Source organism: Sorghum bicolor, chromosome 8 (assembly GCF_000003195.3).
Source record: "Sorghum bicolor cultivar BTx623 chromosome 8, Sorghum_bicolor_NCBIv3, whole genome shotgun sequence".
NCBI classification, from domain to species: domain Eukaryota; kingdom Viridiplantae; phylum Streptophyta; class Magnoliopsida; order Poales; family Poaceae; genus Sorghum; species Sorghum bicolor.
In genome coordinates this window covers 56,535,471-56,553,356 of record NC_012877.2, presented here as the reverse complement: position 1 = coordinate 56,553,356, position 17,886 = coordinate 56,535,471, and the positions used below count along the sequence as shown (strand labels likewise).

The window sequence follows — 17,886 nt, the reverse complement described above, 5'->3', positions numbered from 1 at the left end:
ATGATCCAACCAATCTGTAAAGACACTGACGTTCTCCAGGATACATTATCTGAAGAAGTGAACTATTATATCAGTGATTTTATTGACTTCTTAAACTATGAGACATTATATATTGCAGAAGAATTGGTTGGACTTGGTTTCACCCTACATCCAATGTATGAAAAAAGCAGGCCACCTCTAAGCCTTGCAAGTTACAAGAAACAAAATTCTTCTGGCCAGGTGATAAAGCTTTTATTCTCTTTTCTTAAATACTGCTACATAAAATATTTTTGCTTATCTCAAATTTACTGATGCAGCCATCTGACTATAGCTATATTACCAACATTAAACATCCACGCTTATGATTTGTATTGCAGATCCACACACCATTTACTTTGGCACCTTTCCTAAAGAAAGCTCTCAATATCAGTACTGAAAAGATCTATGGAACAGCAGCAACTGTCAAAACAGAGAAAACAAAAAATGGATATTTATGCACACATATTTCAGTTGCATCTCTCCACCACAAATACATGTCAGGCAATACAGTCACGGTTGATGAAGCTGAAGCGAATAGCATCTATCGTTTCTTGAAGTATGCAACAAACAAGCTCGCCTACAATATTGTGGATCAAAACTACCCAACTCTGCTGAGGTTAGTATCAGAAATTGACAATTATAATGTGGGGATTAGTGAGCTAGAACTCTGCGCAAGGAAAGCATGTACTATAATCAGTGAAGTCCAAAAAGACATTGAAAATATGCACCATCAACTAACAAAGCACGTGGATACAGAAAGTATTCCACCTCTCAACAGCAAAATTAAACACCTTCTCAGTTGGATACAAAACTATTCCATAGCTACAGACCATGCTCTACAATGCTTCAACCATAACAAGGTATAGACGCCAAAATCTGTCATCATTTTCAAACTTAACATTTCAGAATAAGAATAATACTAATATATCATTCTAACTATTTAGTTCTGCAGGAAAAGTTCAAGTCAACAAGATTGCAGCCAATATATCGCTCAATCCCAGATGAATCTTAAAAGCTCAGGACATCACTGCAGCTCTCAAGTAGACACAACCACATCTTTCAGTCTACGAGCAAGAGACTTCAGACCTCAAAATCTTAGTATATTAGCATTTGTATTTCCAGAAATATTAGTCGTTCTACCTTTTCTCTATGTAATATAAAGTATCTTACATAGAAATATATTGGTAATATGCTATAGTTTGAGTATGGCAATACATTGCCCGAACTACTATTGTAATATTTATATGTGTGGGTGTACATAGAATATATGACCTCTGTTTTTTAAAAAAATGGTCCAATTGCTTCTCCTAAAATGCAATACATAGAAAAAAAATATTTTAATAAAAAAACCCTCAATTATATAAACCAAACGGCAGACACTTAAAAAAAATACAGACAGAAAAAAAATATAGGTTAATTGAAAAACATAAAGTGACATAACTCTTTCGCTTCCTCTATTTTTTTTTCTTAACAGTGGACCCTCACAATTTAGCAATATATAAATAAGGATGAAAAAAAAAGAAATGCAAACGACTTCATCCTTCTATTCACCACGCATCCTTCTGTCTTCTCTTCCACACCACACCTCCAGGTCTCCTCCCCACCTCAGATACTTGGCTCTCGCAGCATTCGCCCTCCAGCACCCACGAGTAGAAAGAAACCACCATCATCACTGGCGAAACCCATCAACAGCATCAGACGAGGAGAGCCGCTGCCAAGATCTACATTCATGCCAGACCGAGCTCTGACGCGTCAAGCCCATCGACCGCGCGCTCACCAAGCGTTGACTGCTCCCGTCACCAGGTGAGTTAACCAAATTAACCCAGGTCCATCCTTTTCCGTGCATCTGCTCTCCGACATCTGCTCCCAGCTTACTTCTGGATTCCCCGCATGCATTGATACTCTAAGTATAAGATCAGTTAGGATTCAGGATCTAGCATCCATGACGACAAAATTTATTCATAGATTTCAAAGATTCGCTCACCGATTCAGATTCCTAAATTCATTTTACAGGCCATCTAATACTGGACTATCTGCGGGGATGGAAACTCCACAAAATAATGAAGGTTTATTTTTTTTAATTTTTTTTGTTACCTAATAACTCAATACACAGATTCACAACTCTGGAGACCTTCATAGTGTTCTACGATTAAAAAAAGGCAGCAATAGCTATTCTATTTTTTTATTTAATAGTTCTGTATTTTTTGTTTAATTTTTCAGAAACATACTGGCGGCACTGCATTATTGCAAAACCATCCAATGCATACAAGGCGAAACCTCGCCAAGTCTCAAAAGAAATAGTTAACACAATTTCCAATTATTTAGGAACATACATGACCACATCTGATGTCACATATAATCCACCAAATTTCATCATCTCTCTACACAACCCCCACCTACAAAGACAAGCAGTGATGACAGCAACTTTCAAGACAACAAATTTTACCCTGCAAGTAATGCCATGGTCAAAAGAACATGAATCAGGCAAACTTCCTTGGATTACAGGTAAAATAATTATGTATCATGCTCTATTATTAACGAAATTTGGATAAACCATCTTGCTAAACACAAATACTTTTTATGTGTTTTCAATGCAGGTAAACCAATAGATGATCTTATAATAAATATTGATCCGCTGCGAATATTACCTACGCCTTCACAAAATCAATCGCAAATAAGTAAGAATTACGATAAATCTTTTATCCAGCATTTATTATTGTAAATTTCATATTTAACTATATTACTCCTTTTAGGAAATAAAAGTCTCAAGGATAACTACAGCAGCATAATAGGTCTCAACTATGAACTTAGAGCTCCTGATTACAGCTACTAGTGATTGCAGACCTGCAGGATTTCTACTACAAGAAATTTTCCATCTTCACAGCATGCAAAAATAAAGCTATCCAAATACTGGAACTATCACAAGAATGCTTACAACAGTTCCAGACTCAGACTACCAATATTTATAATAGCATAGAGGCATTAATAGATAATACCGCAAAGAAAAACTACAAATACTTTCATGACTTTGCCACCCATTTAAATAAAGCTGCAAACCATGCTTATATGAGCTATACTATTCTAGATCAGCACAAACATATAATTGAAGCACAACCCGACCAACCTACATATCTAAGTGGTTTCAAGAAAATTCCACCGTTCCACCAGGTATGGAATTTCTGTATGAAAAAAACCTCTGTATTGCTCATAACCTATTATTTGTATGGATACATATGATCACATATTAACAACTAACATAGACATCGACAATGTAGGTACCAGTTCCATCAACTTATGTCACCAAACTGAAAGCCATATATGCTGCAGTGACCAAGGCAGTATATAAAACAGAAGGCATCATTACCACCACAGAGACAAGGACAGGCAAGTTTGAAGCATACATGACCTTACAAAATTCAACACGGAAATACGACGAAGCTCCCCAAAAAACTCCAGCATCAATTGAAGCGTCAGCCATTTACTACTTCTTAAGGCAAATTACAAACGTGCTTGGATATCAAATAGTCGACCTCAACTACCCAACTCTAGCACAAGTAATGACTGACCTCAACAATCTTAGTCTTCACATGAGTGTATCACAGTGTTGTGCATCAAATGTCATAACAGATATGGATCAAATACATAGGACAATCCACGAAATATTAGATGAATACACTACATCATCAAACACCAGCAGAAGCTTAGATAATGATGTAGCTGAGCTCAACAATACCATCAATAAATACTATGACAATATTACAAATTTATCAAATGAATTCACATACTGGAAGGTAAAAACAGTTATCCTGTCTTTCATGTTATATAATGCAGTAAAATCATTGTAATAACAACTCACTATACAACCATGTGTAGATGCAATTTCTTTCCACATATTTGGACACTGAATCACTAACTACAGCGCCAGATCGCTGACTTGAGGTAAATGAACTAGGTAAATTAAACTCCTGCCCAAATTATCCTACCAAGTTCATGCTTTGTATCATTATATGAAATATAATAATTTTAACACATTCAACAATTTCTTACCTAAAAATTTAGAATAATGTAGCTGTTAACTGCATTATAACCTCATATAGTCAGGAACCATTATAATAATTGTGTGAATATTTTTATTATTTTTTATAAAGAAACATAGTTAAGATCGATGCACTTATTACAGTAACAGCAGCCCCAACAAACAACTTTAATTGTATAAATATTTATTTATTTCCTTGCAGAAACATAGTCAAGATCCATGAACTCATCACGGCAACAGCAACCTCAGCAATCAACTCTTCGGTCAATTAACAAGAGCAAAAAAGGAAGACTTTACTTCCTTATCTTTTTTACTTTCTTGTTCAACTACCTCTGCATGTAATGACAATATCTATAAACCTTCAGCTTCAATCTCCTACCTTGTCTACTGTATCCACTAACTCCATGGATTCACTATGTTTTTTTCCCCAAGCCTACCAAACAAAACAAAAATTTCCTCCATAAATAATATATTTCCAGATCAACGCATACTGCCGTATAATATATCTACCTTCTACAGTGTCAACACCGTACAAATACAACCAAATAAAAAAACATGTTCTACAATACACCAAAAATATTACTACACTTTTTTATAAATTTAACTCTTTCTCTCTCTCTCTTTATATATATTGGGCCAAAACCAAGAGCATACTGTATGAACACAAGGCCCATCTAAGGATACATGACACGGCAACCTCCTAGAAATCTCCAGACACTACCTGTTGCCACTACAGAAACATAAAAAAAAACACAGGTACTCCACGCTCTCTCCATTCTCGCCAATCCCCTTCCTCTCATCGCCAACTCCGTCCACCAGATCTGAACACTCGGCAGCACAATCTTCAGCGCCAAAAAAGTGCAGAATCAACTCAGGCACTCCAACCATTCTTCCCTTCACAATCACGGAGGATTCATAAAAGGTATTTTCGACCTTTAATATTCTTCAATATCATTTGCTCCTCAAGATCAAGATTATGACCTACAAAACAACAGATAATGCTTACAACCTTATGATTTTTTTTCCCTTTTCTTATTTTGCAGTTCATAGATCTCCACGTCAACTTCGCAGCACCTACTAGCATCCAGATCCATGTGTGCGTAAAAGCCCAACAAAATCGCCATTAGACAGTTAAGGTATTACACATCCTTACTTCCTAATCTATATTCACCAAATAAAATTATCCTGCTTACTATGCCTTATCAATTAATTCCTATCTCCTGATAAAAAAATCCTCACAGGACGACTACGCACACTGAGCAACATGACAACATTCCATTATCCAAACCTGACAATTATTGAAGAATCACAGGTCCAACAAACTGCCTCTGCTATCTTGGGGCGTGCAATAGTTGCAAAACCTCACAGATCAGCCCAACAATTACTCTGCCATCAACACATAAAAGATGCAATTGATGGAGAATTTGAAACAGATATAGAGATAGAAAAAATCTCGCAGTTTGGTACAGACTATCTTGTTTTAGCAGATTCACCGGCTGTAGCATCACAAATGCTCCATAGAGGATCTCTCAATGTTCATACTTTTACTGTTGCCTTACTACCATGGACCACAGAATATGGTTCCGTAACTGTACCTTTGCACACTCAGGTATCCAACAACCAGCAGCCAAAAATCCATGATCAACAAGCAACACGCAAACAACGGCTCACAATTCAAATCTCCGGAATCCCGCCGCAACTATGTTGCGAGGCAACACTGCACTCTCTGTTCAACAATATATGTCCTATAACAAACATCAGCTTCAACCGCTTTGATCTCACATATTCTGTTTCTGCCAATGCATCACCTACAATTGTACCCGACATTGCGCACATAGCCATCAAAAAACAAGACCAGATGGTGATATCCTAAACATTTGGACACTCTAGTATGAAGTTATGACATCAGATATGTATCCCTTTGCCGAGCCATCAAGCCCACATATCTCCACTGAACATTCCAGAGGTATATCATCAACAAGACAATTTTTTTTTACATACTATGCACGTTTAAATTAATTACATATGATTCCATCAAATTCAGGTCACTCCAAGTTTGACACCACACACGAGGGACAACATCAACACCAACAATATAGATCAATAGACAACATCGATGAAGGTAATTCCCAACCAAGAGGTATGCTCTATATATATTGATTGTTTTAATACCTTACATTTTCGTTTCATAAAGCAAAAAAAACAAAAAAAATGATTAAACTACACAATAACCTAAAAAAACTAAAAAAACGCATAAATATACAATGCTCTACACCAACCCAAACAATGTCCTCCTAATTTATTATGATCATGTAAATACATCAATATAAAAACTACAATAATGAATCATACCTAATCCCATGCAGATATTCATACACCTTCAACAGACCATGTCCCAGACTATGACTATGACTATGACGGTATGTCCATAAAATTCCTTAAATCCATATTAGTACAACACTACTTTAGTTCCACTCATAAAAACACAGTATAATTATGATAATTTCTCTGCAGTTACACCGAAGCGCAACTCAAGTGATGAGGACCAAGGCTGGGAATCTGACCGAAGCTATTGGAAGATCGATTAAGCGCTCATGCCTGTACGAACAAAATATGAAAAAAAAATGAGTTTAGTGACAAGTTTGTATAATATCTGCACAAATTATCTATGATCCTAGCCTACTACCCATCAAGAACCAAACTTCTCTATGTCGTATTTTCTTTAGTTTGTAATATTCCCTATGATAACTTCTAATGTATCAGACTTTATAGTCTCAGCACTTTTTGTCCGCACATCAATTCCGTTGGGCGCGCAGGGCGTGCCATTCTTACTAGTATTTATATATTATGATCTACAACTTTTCCTTTAGAGGCCTTCTTTTTTCACATTGTGCTCATGCACCCTTGGTATATATAGGACTAGATACTGATAGGAACATGATATAGAGGCGATACAACTTAACTATGATAGTGTAGCTTGCTCATCTGCACCTTTGCCTCTAGGTTGGCAGTAAACGATGACAGCCTATGAATGTCAACTGAACCTGTTCTTTCATCAGATCATATGAATGTCAACTCTAATCGATATGTTGTCGATGGTACAAGAGCTGAATCTAGGAAGCAGTCATGGTGCTGCACACAACGATGGCATAACTAGCGATGCAGGCGGCATTGGGGGACACTGAACTCAATGGTGTTGATCGCCGTGGCGTTCCCAATCCCCCTATGAACTGAATGGTGATGACTTCAGGTACTGTCCTTTTTTAAATTTTGACCTTCCTGACAATCCTCATCAGGGATTGCACATCTGATCGGAGCACACTGTTCTCGGTGGCTAACTTTACGAAGTTGATAATGCACGTCGAAGTAGTGGACATCGACCTGTCAATGCTGAATCAAGAGAGCAATGGCTCTGAACTATGGCATTGAACTTATCAACTTTGCAAATACGGTTTTGTTTTTTTTTGTCTGTTGGTCATTTCTCTCCTAACTGAGTTCCTAATTGGGTTTGCGCGTGTATGATTGTACAGAACTGAACTGTTATATAAAGTAACTATGTAAGCAAAGAAAGCCATATTGTTTGATTTTTTCCATAGAGTAAGTGATAGTTGCAATCCAAGTTTTCCTGCTATATTTTGCCATGTGTGCTATCAACTTTTTATAAGTGGGATGCACCACATTTTTTTAAAGACGCGGGTTGATGACCTGTTTCTCTATTGGTATTTAACACGTTGAGCATCTATCAATCTATCATTTCTGGTAGTGACACAAAACACATTCAAATTTTAACTATCTTTTGGTAGTGGTATACAACACATTAAAATTTCAAATATCAGTATTTTATTTTATTTTATTTTTTCCTGTTGCAACGCACGGGCATGATGCTAGTTAAATCTAAATGTATACCTTCCACCACAAGAAACAGTATCTCCTCTCTATGGGAAGCTGAAAATCCCAACTGACTTAGTGGTTGTTTGGATCTCTAAAATATAAATATGTTTTAGCTAAATGAGTTCTAAAGAGGTTTTTAGATAAACCATTTTGAGTTGGTTAGTTAGTTAGTTAGTTAGTTAGTTAGTTAGTTAGTTAGTTAGTGTGATAAAAAATGCGTTTGGATGGTTCCTAGCTAGCTAGAAACGAACGCGAGTAAACTATTATTGGTTTCTTTCCGGCATTGGGTGCCTTGGCCTCGGCCAGATCGTGGTTATCAAATTTACGTTTTACTAAAAATGATGTGGAGCCATTTTTATTAGTATGAATTTTTTTGGTTTTGTGGAAAATGAATTTATTTATCTTATACGGGAGTTTGATGGAAGATCCAAACATAGTTTTGCGGGTAGTTAAAACTAGTTCAAGGAAACTGGTTCTCATAAAACGCTAGATCAAACAACCCCTTAGAAAAAGTTGCTAACAAGCTGCCAAGGTTCTCCAAGGTATTACAACAACACGGAGACACAAAACAAGTCAAGCAACATGCCAAACACCGTACCATAACTCTTTCTAGCCGACTAGCCCTAGTCTAATACTTGTCGCTCACTAAACATATGCTAACTACTTTTAATGACAAGTTTTGGTACTTTAGCTTCATAGACTTATGAAATGTGTATGTGTAGCTTCCTCTAGACTTCCTTACCCGTTTTGCAAACATGTCGAGCATATATTTCATTATAAGAGGAGACAAAAGCGTCCACAGGCGCGCCTAAGCCAAATCAGTTCAGACGTCATTAAGTACAATGAGGTTTATCACACTTAAGAAAATGAAAGATGACTTATTCTTAACAACTAGGTTACACACATGAAGTAATCATTAGAGAGACAAAAGACCTCAACCTATGGTACCATGCTTAATCCACATTCTAGCCTCATCCTTGATCTTTAATGCCAATGTGATAGTTGTACACTAAACCTCCTCAGAGACTCATAGGTTCCTTTCCTTCCAAAATAGCCAAACCACCACGATGACCATAAGGCAATCGAAACTTAGGCCCCATTTGGCATGACTTCGCCACTGACTTCAAGAGCCTTTTAGAGTTGTTTTCTATCATAGAGGGTAAAATAAATAGCTTCACTAGTGAAGCCCCTTAAAACCTGCTCTCACAATGGTTTAGGGAGAGGTGGAGCAAAAAATAGTGACTTCACCCAGCTTTGCCTCATCCACATGGAACCTTGAAGGAGAGAGACCTGTTTTGCCCCTCACGCACAGGTGCACACGAACATCGGGGCATGCAACAAAGGCGCACATGGCCGTAGGGGATGCGCGTGACCACTAGGGAAGGCACGACCAATGGCGAGGAGGTGTGTAGCCACCGAAAAATGCAACCGTCGTGGATTTGTGTGGCCACCAGGGGAGGTCGCGACCGTCGGGGACACGCGGGGGTGGGGTCGTGGATGCCGCGGTGCGTAGGGGCATGACCGCTGGGCCACCCATGGTCGATATCACCATGCTTCACAAGTTGGCTCTGTGCGTGTATGCGACCGTTCTGGCTCCAGGAAGATGTGCTCTTATGTGTGAAAGAAAAAAAAGCTCGTGACTATGAAAGAGGAAATAGGAGGATAGAAAAAACAAGGGTATTATAGTCATTTCATGCTTTTGGTCTATCGGAAGGAGTTGTTTTGGCACACAGGATATGAAAACAGCTATAACTCCACCGAAAAAACTGTTCATAGAGGTGGAGCCAAAAAAATAACTTCATTAGCAAAGTGGAGCTATGCCAAATGAGGCCTTATGTACACCAACTTATCAACCAATTTTACTTTGCAACTACCAGGTAGCAAGTCTATAGGATCCTGACATATCGCTACTTGCAGGTCCAGTGGTGGTAAAGATTGAGAATCATACTTCCCTACTATAAGCACTTTTAAAAATATTTTAGACCATGAAAAATTTATATAGGTTTTTAAAAAATTTGAGAAAATTTCCAGAGATAGATTGGGACACTAAAAACCTAAATAATATATTTATATCTTATAAAAAACATCTCTAGAATCTTCCAAAAAATAGATTTAGCTCTAGAACAATGAGTTGTCCAAAATTTTTGGAAAACTACCACAATATTCTAATTCGTGTCTAAACATATTTAAGGAACTTTCCATAATATAAATATGATATGCAACGAGCATAAATGCAACATATATTAATGTTGAATGCATTTATGCTGAACGCATTCATGTCAACTTCATCTTATGTTTTTGTTATTAAAAAGCATTAAGATACAACTAGATATCGATTAAATGTCTTAGTACTTTTTTAGATTTATTGGATATTTTTTATTTTTCTAGTGTCAAAACTATTTTCTAAAAAAATATTTTGCTAGTTTTAAATATTTTATTGGGTTTATTGTGCCATAATCAATCTTTAGTACTTTTCTTAGATTTTTTGGAGCTTAGAGATATTTCTCGTGGTTTAAGAAACTTCATTAGGTATTATTGGATTTATGTTTAAATCAAAAAGACAAAACCACCTTTGAAAATCACTTTTCATCAGGTTAGGGAAGTAATTTACCTAGTTTGGAATTCAGAGAGGAAAATCTAGAATTTGAAGCATAGTTCATGGAGCTAAAATGAATTTTTTTTCCTTCCTTCATTTATTCATAGATAACTTGGTGATTGGTGAAGCATGAACGGAAAATGGGCTGGTCGTGGGCAAGGGGCTCATGTTGTATGTTGGGCCCAACGAAAACTTAGCTAACGTGGCCCATAGCCCAAATACATGAGCGTTGATGAAGTCTCGACACGCTCCTTCAGACCACAACGTTGACGCGTTCTTGTAGTAGGCGGAAGGGCCCTCAAGGCTCAAAATCATCAATCAGCCGATCGGCCCACTTTTGGTCTGAATCTGCCCGAGGTAGGCATGCGCTACCCTCGTACTTAAAAAAAACCATTAATCTCTGACTGAATCTCTCTTGGGAAGATCCTTTCCTGATGTTTGTAGTATCAGTGAATCGATATTTTATAGGTTAGAGCGCATTATATTGTGTTGGGGGAGCTAGGATGATCCGACACGTGAAGGTGGCGACGTCGGATTAAGCCAGCGAGGGACGGCGCCAGCTTGAGGGTGCCGGTCAACTACGACAACAACACTGCTACCGCTAATGCAGCTGCTCCACGCTACTTTGATTTGTCGACCTGGAGGAGCTCGATGCCTCGCTCGGGTGCTAGCTCGCTCCGATGGCAGCTTCTCAGAAAGCGGACGCATCGCTGGTGGACACTAGTTCTCCAGCGAGGACTGCCCTTTGAACGACGAATTCGTCTTTGTTGTCCTCTATGCAGCTCAGCAGGGGGACAACACAATATCATTGATTTCGAGGCATGTCGTGACCCGGCACTAGTTGGGGCAACCATCCCAAGAGCGATGGTCGTGGCTGCCATAGTCACCATCGACCGCACTCCATCGCCCGCCCCAAACGACCTGTGTTGATAGACATCTCAGGCGATTCACTGAGCGAGTCACAAAGTCGAGGCAACCACCACCTCATGGAGCTGCTCGATTCTACGACCCACGGCGGACGTACATTGCATGTTGTCTCCAAGAGGAGTAGACCGTAGTGGCGCAGAGCATATCACATATCCTGACATCCAAATGAGGTGAGCACCTTGTCTTAAAGCGTTTGCGACTAACCATTGGGATGTCATCTCCCTTAATGTCAGCCCTGAAGGCATACAACAAAATCTACGGTGCTGACCTCGGTGATATGTAGGCGCTACGTGAGTTGTTCCCATCGAATGATGATGTGGGTCCTCACAAGCAGTGCAGTCCCCACTCGACAGCCTGAGCATAGGCTTCCTAGCTAGCGTCGTGTTTCGGGTTGATTAGTGTCCAATGTAACAACATAACTTTTAGTACACTAGTGAGGGTTTAAGCATTCATGTACACCTTTTCGGACCTGTAGGACGTTGTTAAGATGTGTTGTATTAAAATTTTTCCCATCTTAATACAAAGACGTACAAACCTTTTGTGTGATCGAAAAAATATACTATTATAGAAAAGGAGAGGAGCGGCTTGTATTCGCTACACCGCCTTGACGTCTCGAAGCATCTCCTCTTCTTCCATTCAAGGGTGGTAGCGGAAGCAGCAGCGAACAAAAACAAGGGCAAGGGCAACGGCAAGATATGTAGCCTGCCGCAACTATCTGCGCCGATCGTGCACTTTGATCCTTCTTTTTCGCCACGACCATGACCATGACCCTATGCCTATAGGATTATTCCACAAGGTTGGAGCTAGAGATGTTCGCACTGGCCAACCCCGCTGCAGTGGCAAGGACAGGATTCTGTGCAACATACTGCTGTCCATGCACATGCACCCATCCTCTACAACATTGCCGACTTGGTGGGCTCCTTCCAAACCATGCTCCCTCTCAACGTTGGTAAGGGGTTCATGCCAATGGCCATCTCCAATTCTTTAGCTCCTGGCCAGGTGTTGGTGCCTGTGGTAGTGCCCCTGAAGAAGACCTCTATGTCATGAGCTCCATAGCTAACATGTGAGTCAACAGAGATTGTCCTGCTTTGATGTCCTCAAGTTTGGCAGCAGCCGTAGGGGCTGACACTGCTGCTAAGACCCTCTCCCTAAACCATTGTGATTGCCCGTCGCTGCCAACATCTGCTGATCTGCTCCCACATGGTGGTAGATGACTGTGGAAGCACTATCTATCCATCTGCCTGTAGTAGTAGTAGTAGTCACATGCATGCTTTGGTGCCACTACCACCTACGTACTACTTTGACACGGTGAAGCTAGAAGAATGGAGGCAAGCAGACGGACGGACGGCGGCGACTGGGTGCTAACTTTTGAAGGCAGAGCGGATTACATTCCAAAACCTCAAGCTATGGTTGGGCAAGCAACTATGTGCTTGGGACCTCTCTGCAATGCAAGCCAAACAATTAAGGTTGCATGCAACCAGCATGGCTCGTGGGTACCTGGCTCCAGATGTAAGCCTGGTTGCCCAAAGATGACAACCAAATGTGCGCTCTAAGGTATTCCGAGTTGGAGGATCGATAATCATTTGACTCGACCAGCCGATTTGGTTGAGGATAAGATTGTTGTGCTCACTAGCGTTGAGATAGTTACGGTCTATGTGTTACATGTTCGCAAATGACTTTATTCGGTGGGTGTTGTAGGTCTGTGTCTACATTTCACAAACTCTAATACGCGATGCATAGGTCACGCCATCACGGAGCACGTGACCTATCAGCCTCCTCGCACTTGACTCCTCCCTACATGCTTATACTTTCTCCACCGCCTCTCTTCCTTCCACCTGCTCCCACCCCACACTTGTGCCCACGCTGGAGAGAGAAGAAGCCGCCTAGGGTTCCAGTGAGGAGGAGATCGCTAGAGAGGGAAAAGAAGCCAATAGGGGCCACGGGAAGGAAGTTTGGTCAGGCAGTGGGGAAGGAGGTCGGGCGGTTTGGGGCCCTGGCAGTGGCCAGGCGATGGGAAAGATGGCCGGGCGGTTTGGGGCTTGGCGGCGGGGGAGGCAGCCGAGTCAGATGGAGCTGGGACACGATGGTCGAATCTTGGAGCTAGCATCGCCGACGATCATGGCCATGGCGGAGCTCTGACGAGAGGGTTGAAGGGTAAGAAGGCAGCCGCTGCGGGCGTTAGGGTTCGCTAGAGCCTCTGACGAATCCTAGCGCCCGTGGTGAAGGTTCTCTCGATAGAACTAGCACAATCATGTACTTATTTTTTCCACCACTTACTATTACTACACAAATCATCAATAATGTAAGTTAAATTATAACTCTAATAACCCTCATCAACACGGGGGAGCTCACCTAGTAAATCAAACACATGCAACATAGCTAAGTATCCACCTTTGTATCTTCAGCTTGATAGTCCAAACATATGAGCCCTTGAATATGCAAACATCCATAGAAGGGGAGGATGGGAGAGGGATCCATAGAGCGGCTTCTTCATAGATTTAAATATGTATGACACTGGATCATCCTATCTTACACGAATTAGTAATGTATGGAATTGAAATAGAAACGCCCATTGCGGATGCACTTATATGATCACCTATGGCTAGAAATTAATAATAGTAGTGACATGCACAACATTTGAGTTTTTGTGAAAATAAACTAGGCTAGTAGTAAGAAGCATTGTTTCGCTTCTCCCATCACGCAAGTTCAAAAAAGAAAAGTAACACAACTAGGTGGTTATTTTTCTTCAGTCAGATCGATGAGACTAGCTAGGAAGAAACAAGCAACAGCGACGATGATTCCCTGCCTTGACGATCGCATCCGAACGGGTGATCAACCGCCACGGCGGCATCGTTCACCCGCTTCGTGGCTCGGCGCGTCATCAACGGCTCCGATGGCTCCTCCGGCTCCGCCGCCGTTACATGTGCGCCGGGTGTTGCAGTAGACTGATGCCTGAACTGAGCCTTCTTGTTCAGCGGACCACCGACGACACCGCCTCCGACCAGATCAGACGCACCTCTCGTCGTTGACCCGTCCTCGTCGTCGTCCACGAGCAGCTCCTCCGATTCGTCCTCCTCCGGCCAGAGCTCAGATTCCCAGTCGTCCTCCGTGCTGACCCTCTTGTAGTACGGGTTGCAGCTGATGCCATCGACGACCTCCTCTCCGGCGAGCCTGCAGCGTCGGTTTGAATGTTTGATTGCAGAGACGCACCAGATATTAGTTCACCGTCGATTACATATACCTGTCTGATTAGAGCTAACCAACAGAGGGCGTCAACCATCAAGGCGGCGTAAAACAGGGGACGACAACTCACAGTTGTGCCGGAGTGGCGGCGCCGGTGAGCGCCAGCCGCGCCATGCGCAGGAAGGAGACGGCCCGTCGCGAGAGGTCACGGAGCGGCGGGAGCTGCATCGTCTGCATGCCGTCAGAGCCGGCCATGTCTTGCATGCGCAGAGGCACTGAGCTCGATCGCGCACGCACAAGCACAACTCGTGTCTATGGAGTATGGACTGCTGCCGACTGAGTGGTTACTTTCACAATGGAAATGATGAGCTTGATTTGGGGAGGAGCTAAGATCTGGATGTGCATCGGAGATTAGGCGGCCTGCATGTTTTGCAGAGGAGTGGAGTGGTGGGCAAGTGGAGTGCGGGTGGGAAAGCACTTGCAGCCTCAATTGCACGTTTTGCATCTGAAATGGGAGAGTTAGAGCATCTCCAAGGGACTTTGCAAATGAATTTTGTATTTGGTGTTGTTTGCAAAGTCCCAAACTCATTTGCAAAGTCTAAAAATAGTCCAACTCCAAGGAACTTTGCATTTAGATTTGGCAAACCCAAAGTGTAGACCCCACCCTCGAGTTTTTTTTTTCACCGATCGCGCCCGCGTGTTTTTTTCCCTTCGCGCCATTTTGACGTATGTCGTGCGTGCCAGTCGCCGCCACTTGCCGCCCAGCCCAGGTCGTTCGTGCTAGTCGCCGCCCAGCCAGGGCGGGCGCGCGTGGTAGGGAGGGCGGGCGCGCACGGCAGCTGGAGGGACGGCGGACACGCGCGGCAGCTGGAGGGCGGGCGCGTGCGGCAGGGAGGGCGGACGGGCGTAGAGAAATCGCGCGGGGTGAGGGGGGACAGAGTCCGACGTGGAAAGCCGAAATTGTAAATGCAAAGTGGTGGAAAGTTTTGCATATATGCAAAGCCTCAACCTCTATTTGCAAAGTTAACCAAATTGCAAACCTTATTTGCAAAACCATTGGAGGGGTATTTTCTACTTTTTTTGCAAATAGGGCAATGCAAAGTTTGTTTGCAAAGCCCTTGGAGATGCTCAGGTCAACTATAACGATCTCGAGAGTTGGGCGGAAGTTGACTTTGCATTTCATTTATTTGCAGTGTTGGTAGTTGTATTACCCTAGGAATCAAATGTTGAGTTTTTTTTTTTTTTGTTCTACTTATATTAGTTACTTGGATAGATGTTACAGTTTTGAGAAATAATGATATCGAGAAACCTTAGTTTTACATTTAGGGGTGTGCAAAACCATAGTTTAGGGGGGGGGGGGGAATGTTTGGAGCTGAGTTTCTAAAAAAACTACAACACAAACTATATATAGTTTCCACCATAGTTTTAGCAAATGCATGTTACTTTCAAACACTTCAAAGTTTTCTACAACTAAAGTATTTTCTAAATTATATATATATGATAGTTTTGTTTTTGAAAACTCTAAAAATACTTTACATCTAAATATAAAATTGAGTTGGTGCACGACAGCATGAAACCACTACCCGTACCCGTAACAGTTTTGTCACGGAAAAGACAAGAAAGAGATTATATAATGGTTCCCGTCAAGATGCCTATAATAGCTGAATTATACTCCTAGCTAGGTACCTATATCTTTTTACAACCCGGTGGAATATCAAGTGTAGTACTAGTATAAAAGCTATGTTAGGTCATTGCACACTGATGCTGGCCAAACTAAAGATTTCCTTACACTTGTACCATCTTAGGACAGTGAGTCCGTCCATCGATTTCCCATGCAAGCTACAAGCAAATGCCATAGAAATCAACCATTTCTATAGGCACAAAAGTCGTTGCATGTACAAACTGATTTCCACATGCAAAAGACATAAGGAACCACATGTATAAAACCTATTTCCATATGAGCACGACTTAAGGATCCATATGTAAAACCTACTTCACGCGGGCAATGCAATTTCTTAAGTCAACGACTTACATAAAATTGAGTTTCCATAGTAAGTAATCTAAGGAACTTATTGATGCAGGCCACAATATCATAGCCGGTTAAGGAACCATATGTAGAAAGTCGTCTCCACATGTTGGTATTTTTGTCACCAACGATGATTATGGAGCATTGCATGAGCAGGGATCTAGATGGGTAGCACAAGAGACACCATATTTATACTAGTTTAGGCAGAGGTGCTTTGCATCCGGTGTGAGAATAGTTGTATTATATTGCTTATCCGTTGTGTACGAAATGTATGATGAGGTGTCACCTAATGAGGCTCTTGTGAGGTGTCAACCGTGATGGCCGTCTTAAATTGTCCCAGTCTATGGATCCTTTCTCTCTTTATATACATAGTGCCCTAGGAGGGCATGGTTACAAAGTTATTAGTTTCATTTTCTATTCAGATTGATTTGTTTTCTATTAGGATTGATTTCCTAAGTTCAAAAAAAAAGGATTGATTTCCTAGTCCTACTACAATCTTAGTATTATCAAGGAAGGTATATTTCTCTATGCTTTTGTGTAGCATGTTGGTGGAGGTACCCTATGTCAATGTAGAATTCCGAGTAGTCGGCTTGACTCACCTTAGCCAGAGGACCTGATATATGTCCTCCATGATGATACCCAGAGGTCATATTTATCGTGTTGACTTTAGGGGTGCCATAGTATCCACTTAATTTCCCTAGAAGCACTACTGGAAAGCACTCGGCAAAGTTCTTTTGCCGAGTGCTACGCTCAGCAAAGCCTTTGCCGAGTGCAAAGGGCTCTTTGCCGAGCGCAAAAACACTCGGCAAAGTCCTGATTTCCAGTAGCGAAGTATTATACGGCCGAAGATCGTGTCGAGGATTCTAAACCAAGGCACATAGAGAAAGATGGCACATACATGTGCCGGATTTGTAACAGTATTGGGGCACATATAGATATGTCAATGCTGCATAATAAGCTGGCACATACATGTGATGTACTTTAGGCCTTGTTTAGTCCCTTCCTTTAAAGTTTACTATATATTCTATCGGATGTTTGGATACCTGCATGGAATATTAAATATAGACTAAAAATAACTAATTGTAGTCTAATTAGTCTATGATTTAACATGCGGTGCTATAGTAAAGCTATAGTAAACAGGTGCTAATGATGAATTAATTAGGCTTAATAAATTCATCTCATAGAGTGCCGAGGATTTTTGTAATTTGT

The 17,886-nt window shown here is 41.2% G+C and overlaps 1 protein-coding gene across 1 annotated transcript; it reads right to left on the bottom strand.

Moving 5' to 3' along the window:
- On the bottom strand, nt 13,933–15,129 carry LOC110429809. Its single transcript, XM_021446450.1, has 2 exons — nt 14,782–15,129; nt 13,933–14,639 (listed from the first exon to the last, which is right to left on the bottom strand). Exons 1-2 carry the CDS (start codon nt 14,913–14,915, stop codon nt 14,237–14,239), a joined length of 537 nt encoding a protein of 178 aa, XP_021302125.1. The 5' UTR covers nt 14,916–15,129; the 3' UTR covers nt 13,933–14,236.

Excerpts from the sequence above, each read along its gene's own strand:
- LOC110429809 (XM_021446450.1), bottom strand. The coding sequence starts at position 14,915 with ATGCAAGACATGGCCGGCTCTGACGGCATGCAGACGATGCAGCTCCCG. Across the intron at positions 14,640-14,781 it reads GCCGCCACTCCGGCACAACT|GCTCGCCGGAGAGGAGGTCG; the intron begins GTGAGTTGTCGT and ends CCGACGCTGCAG.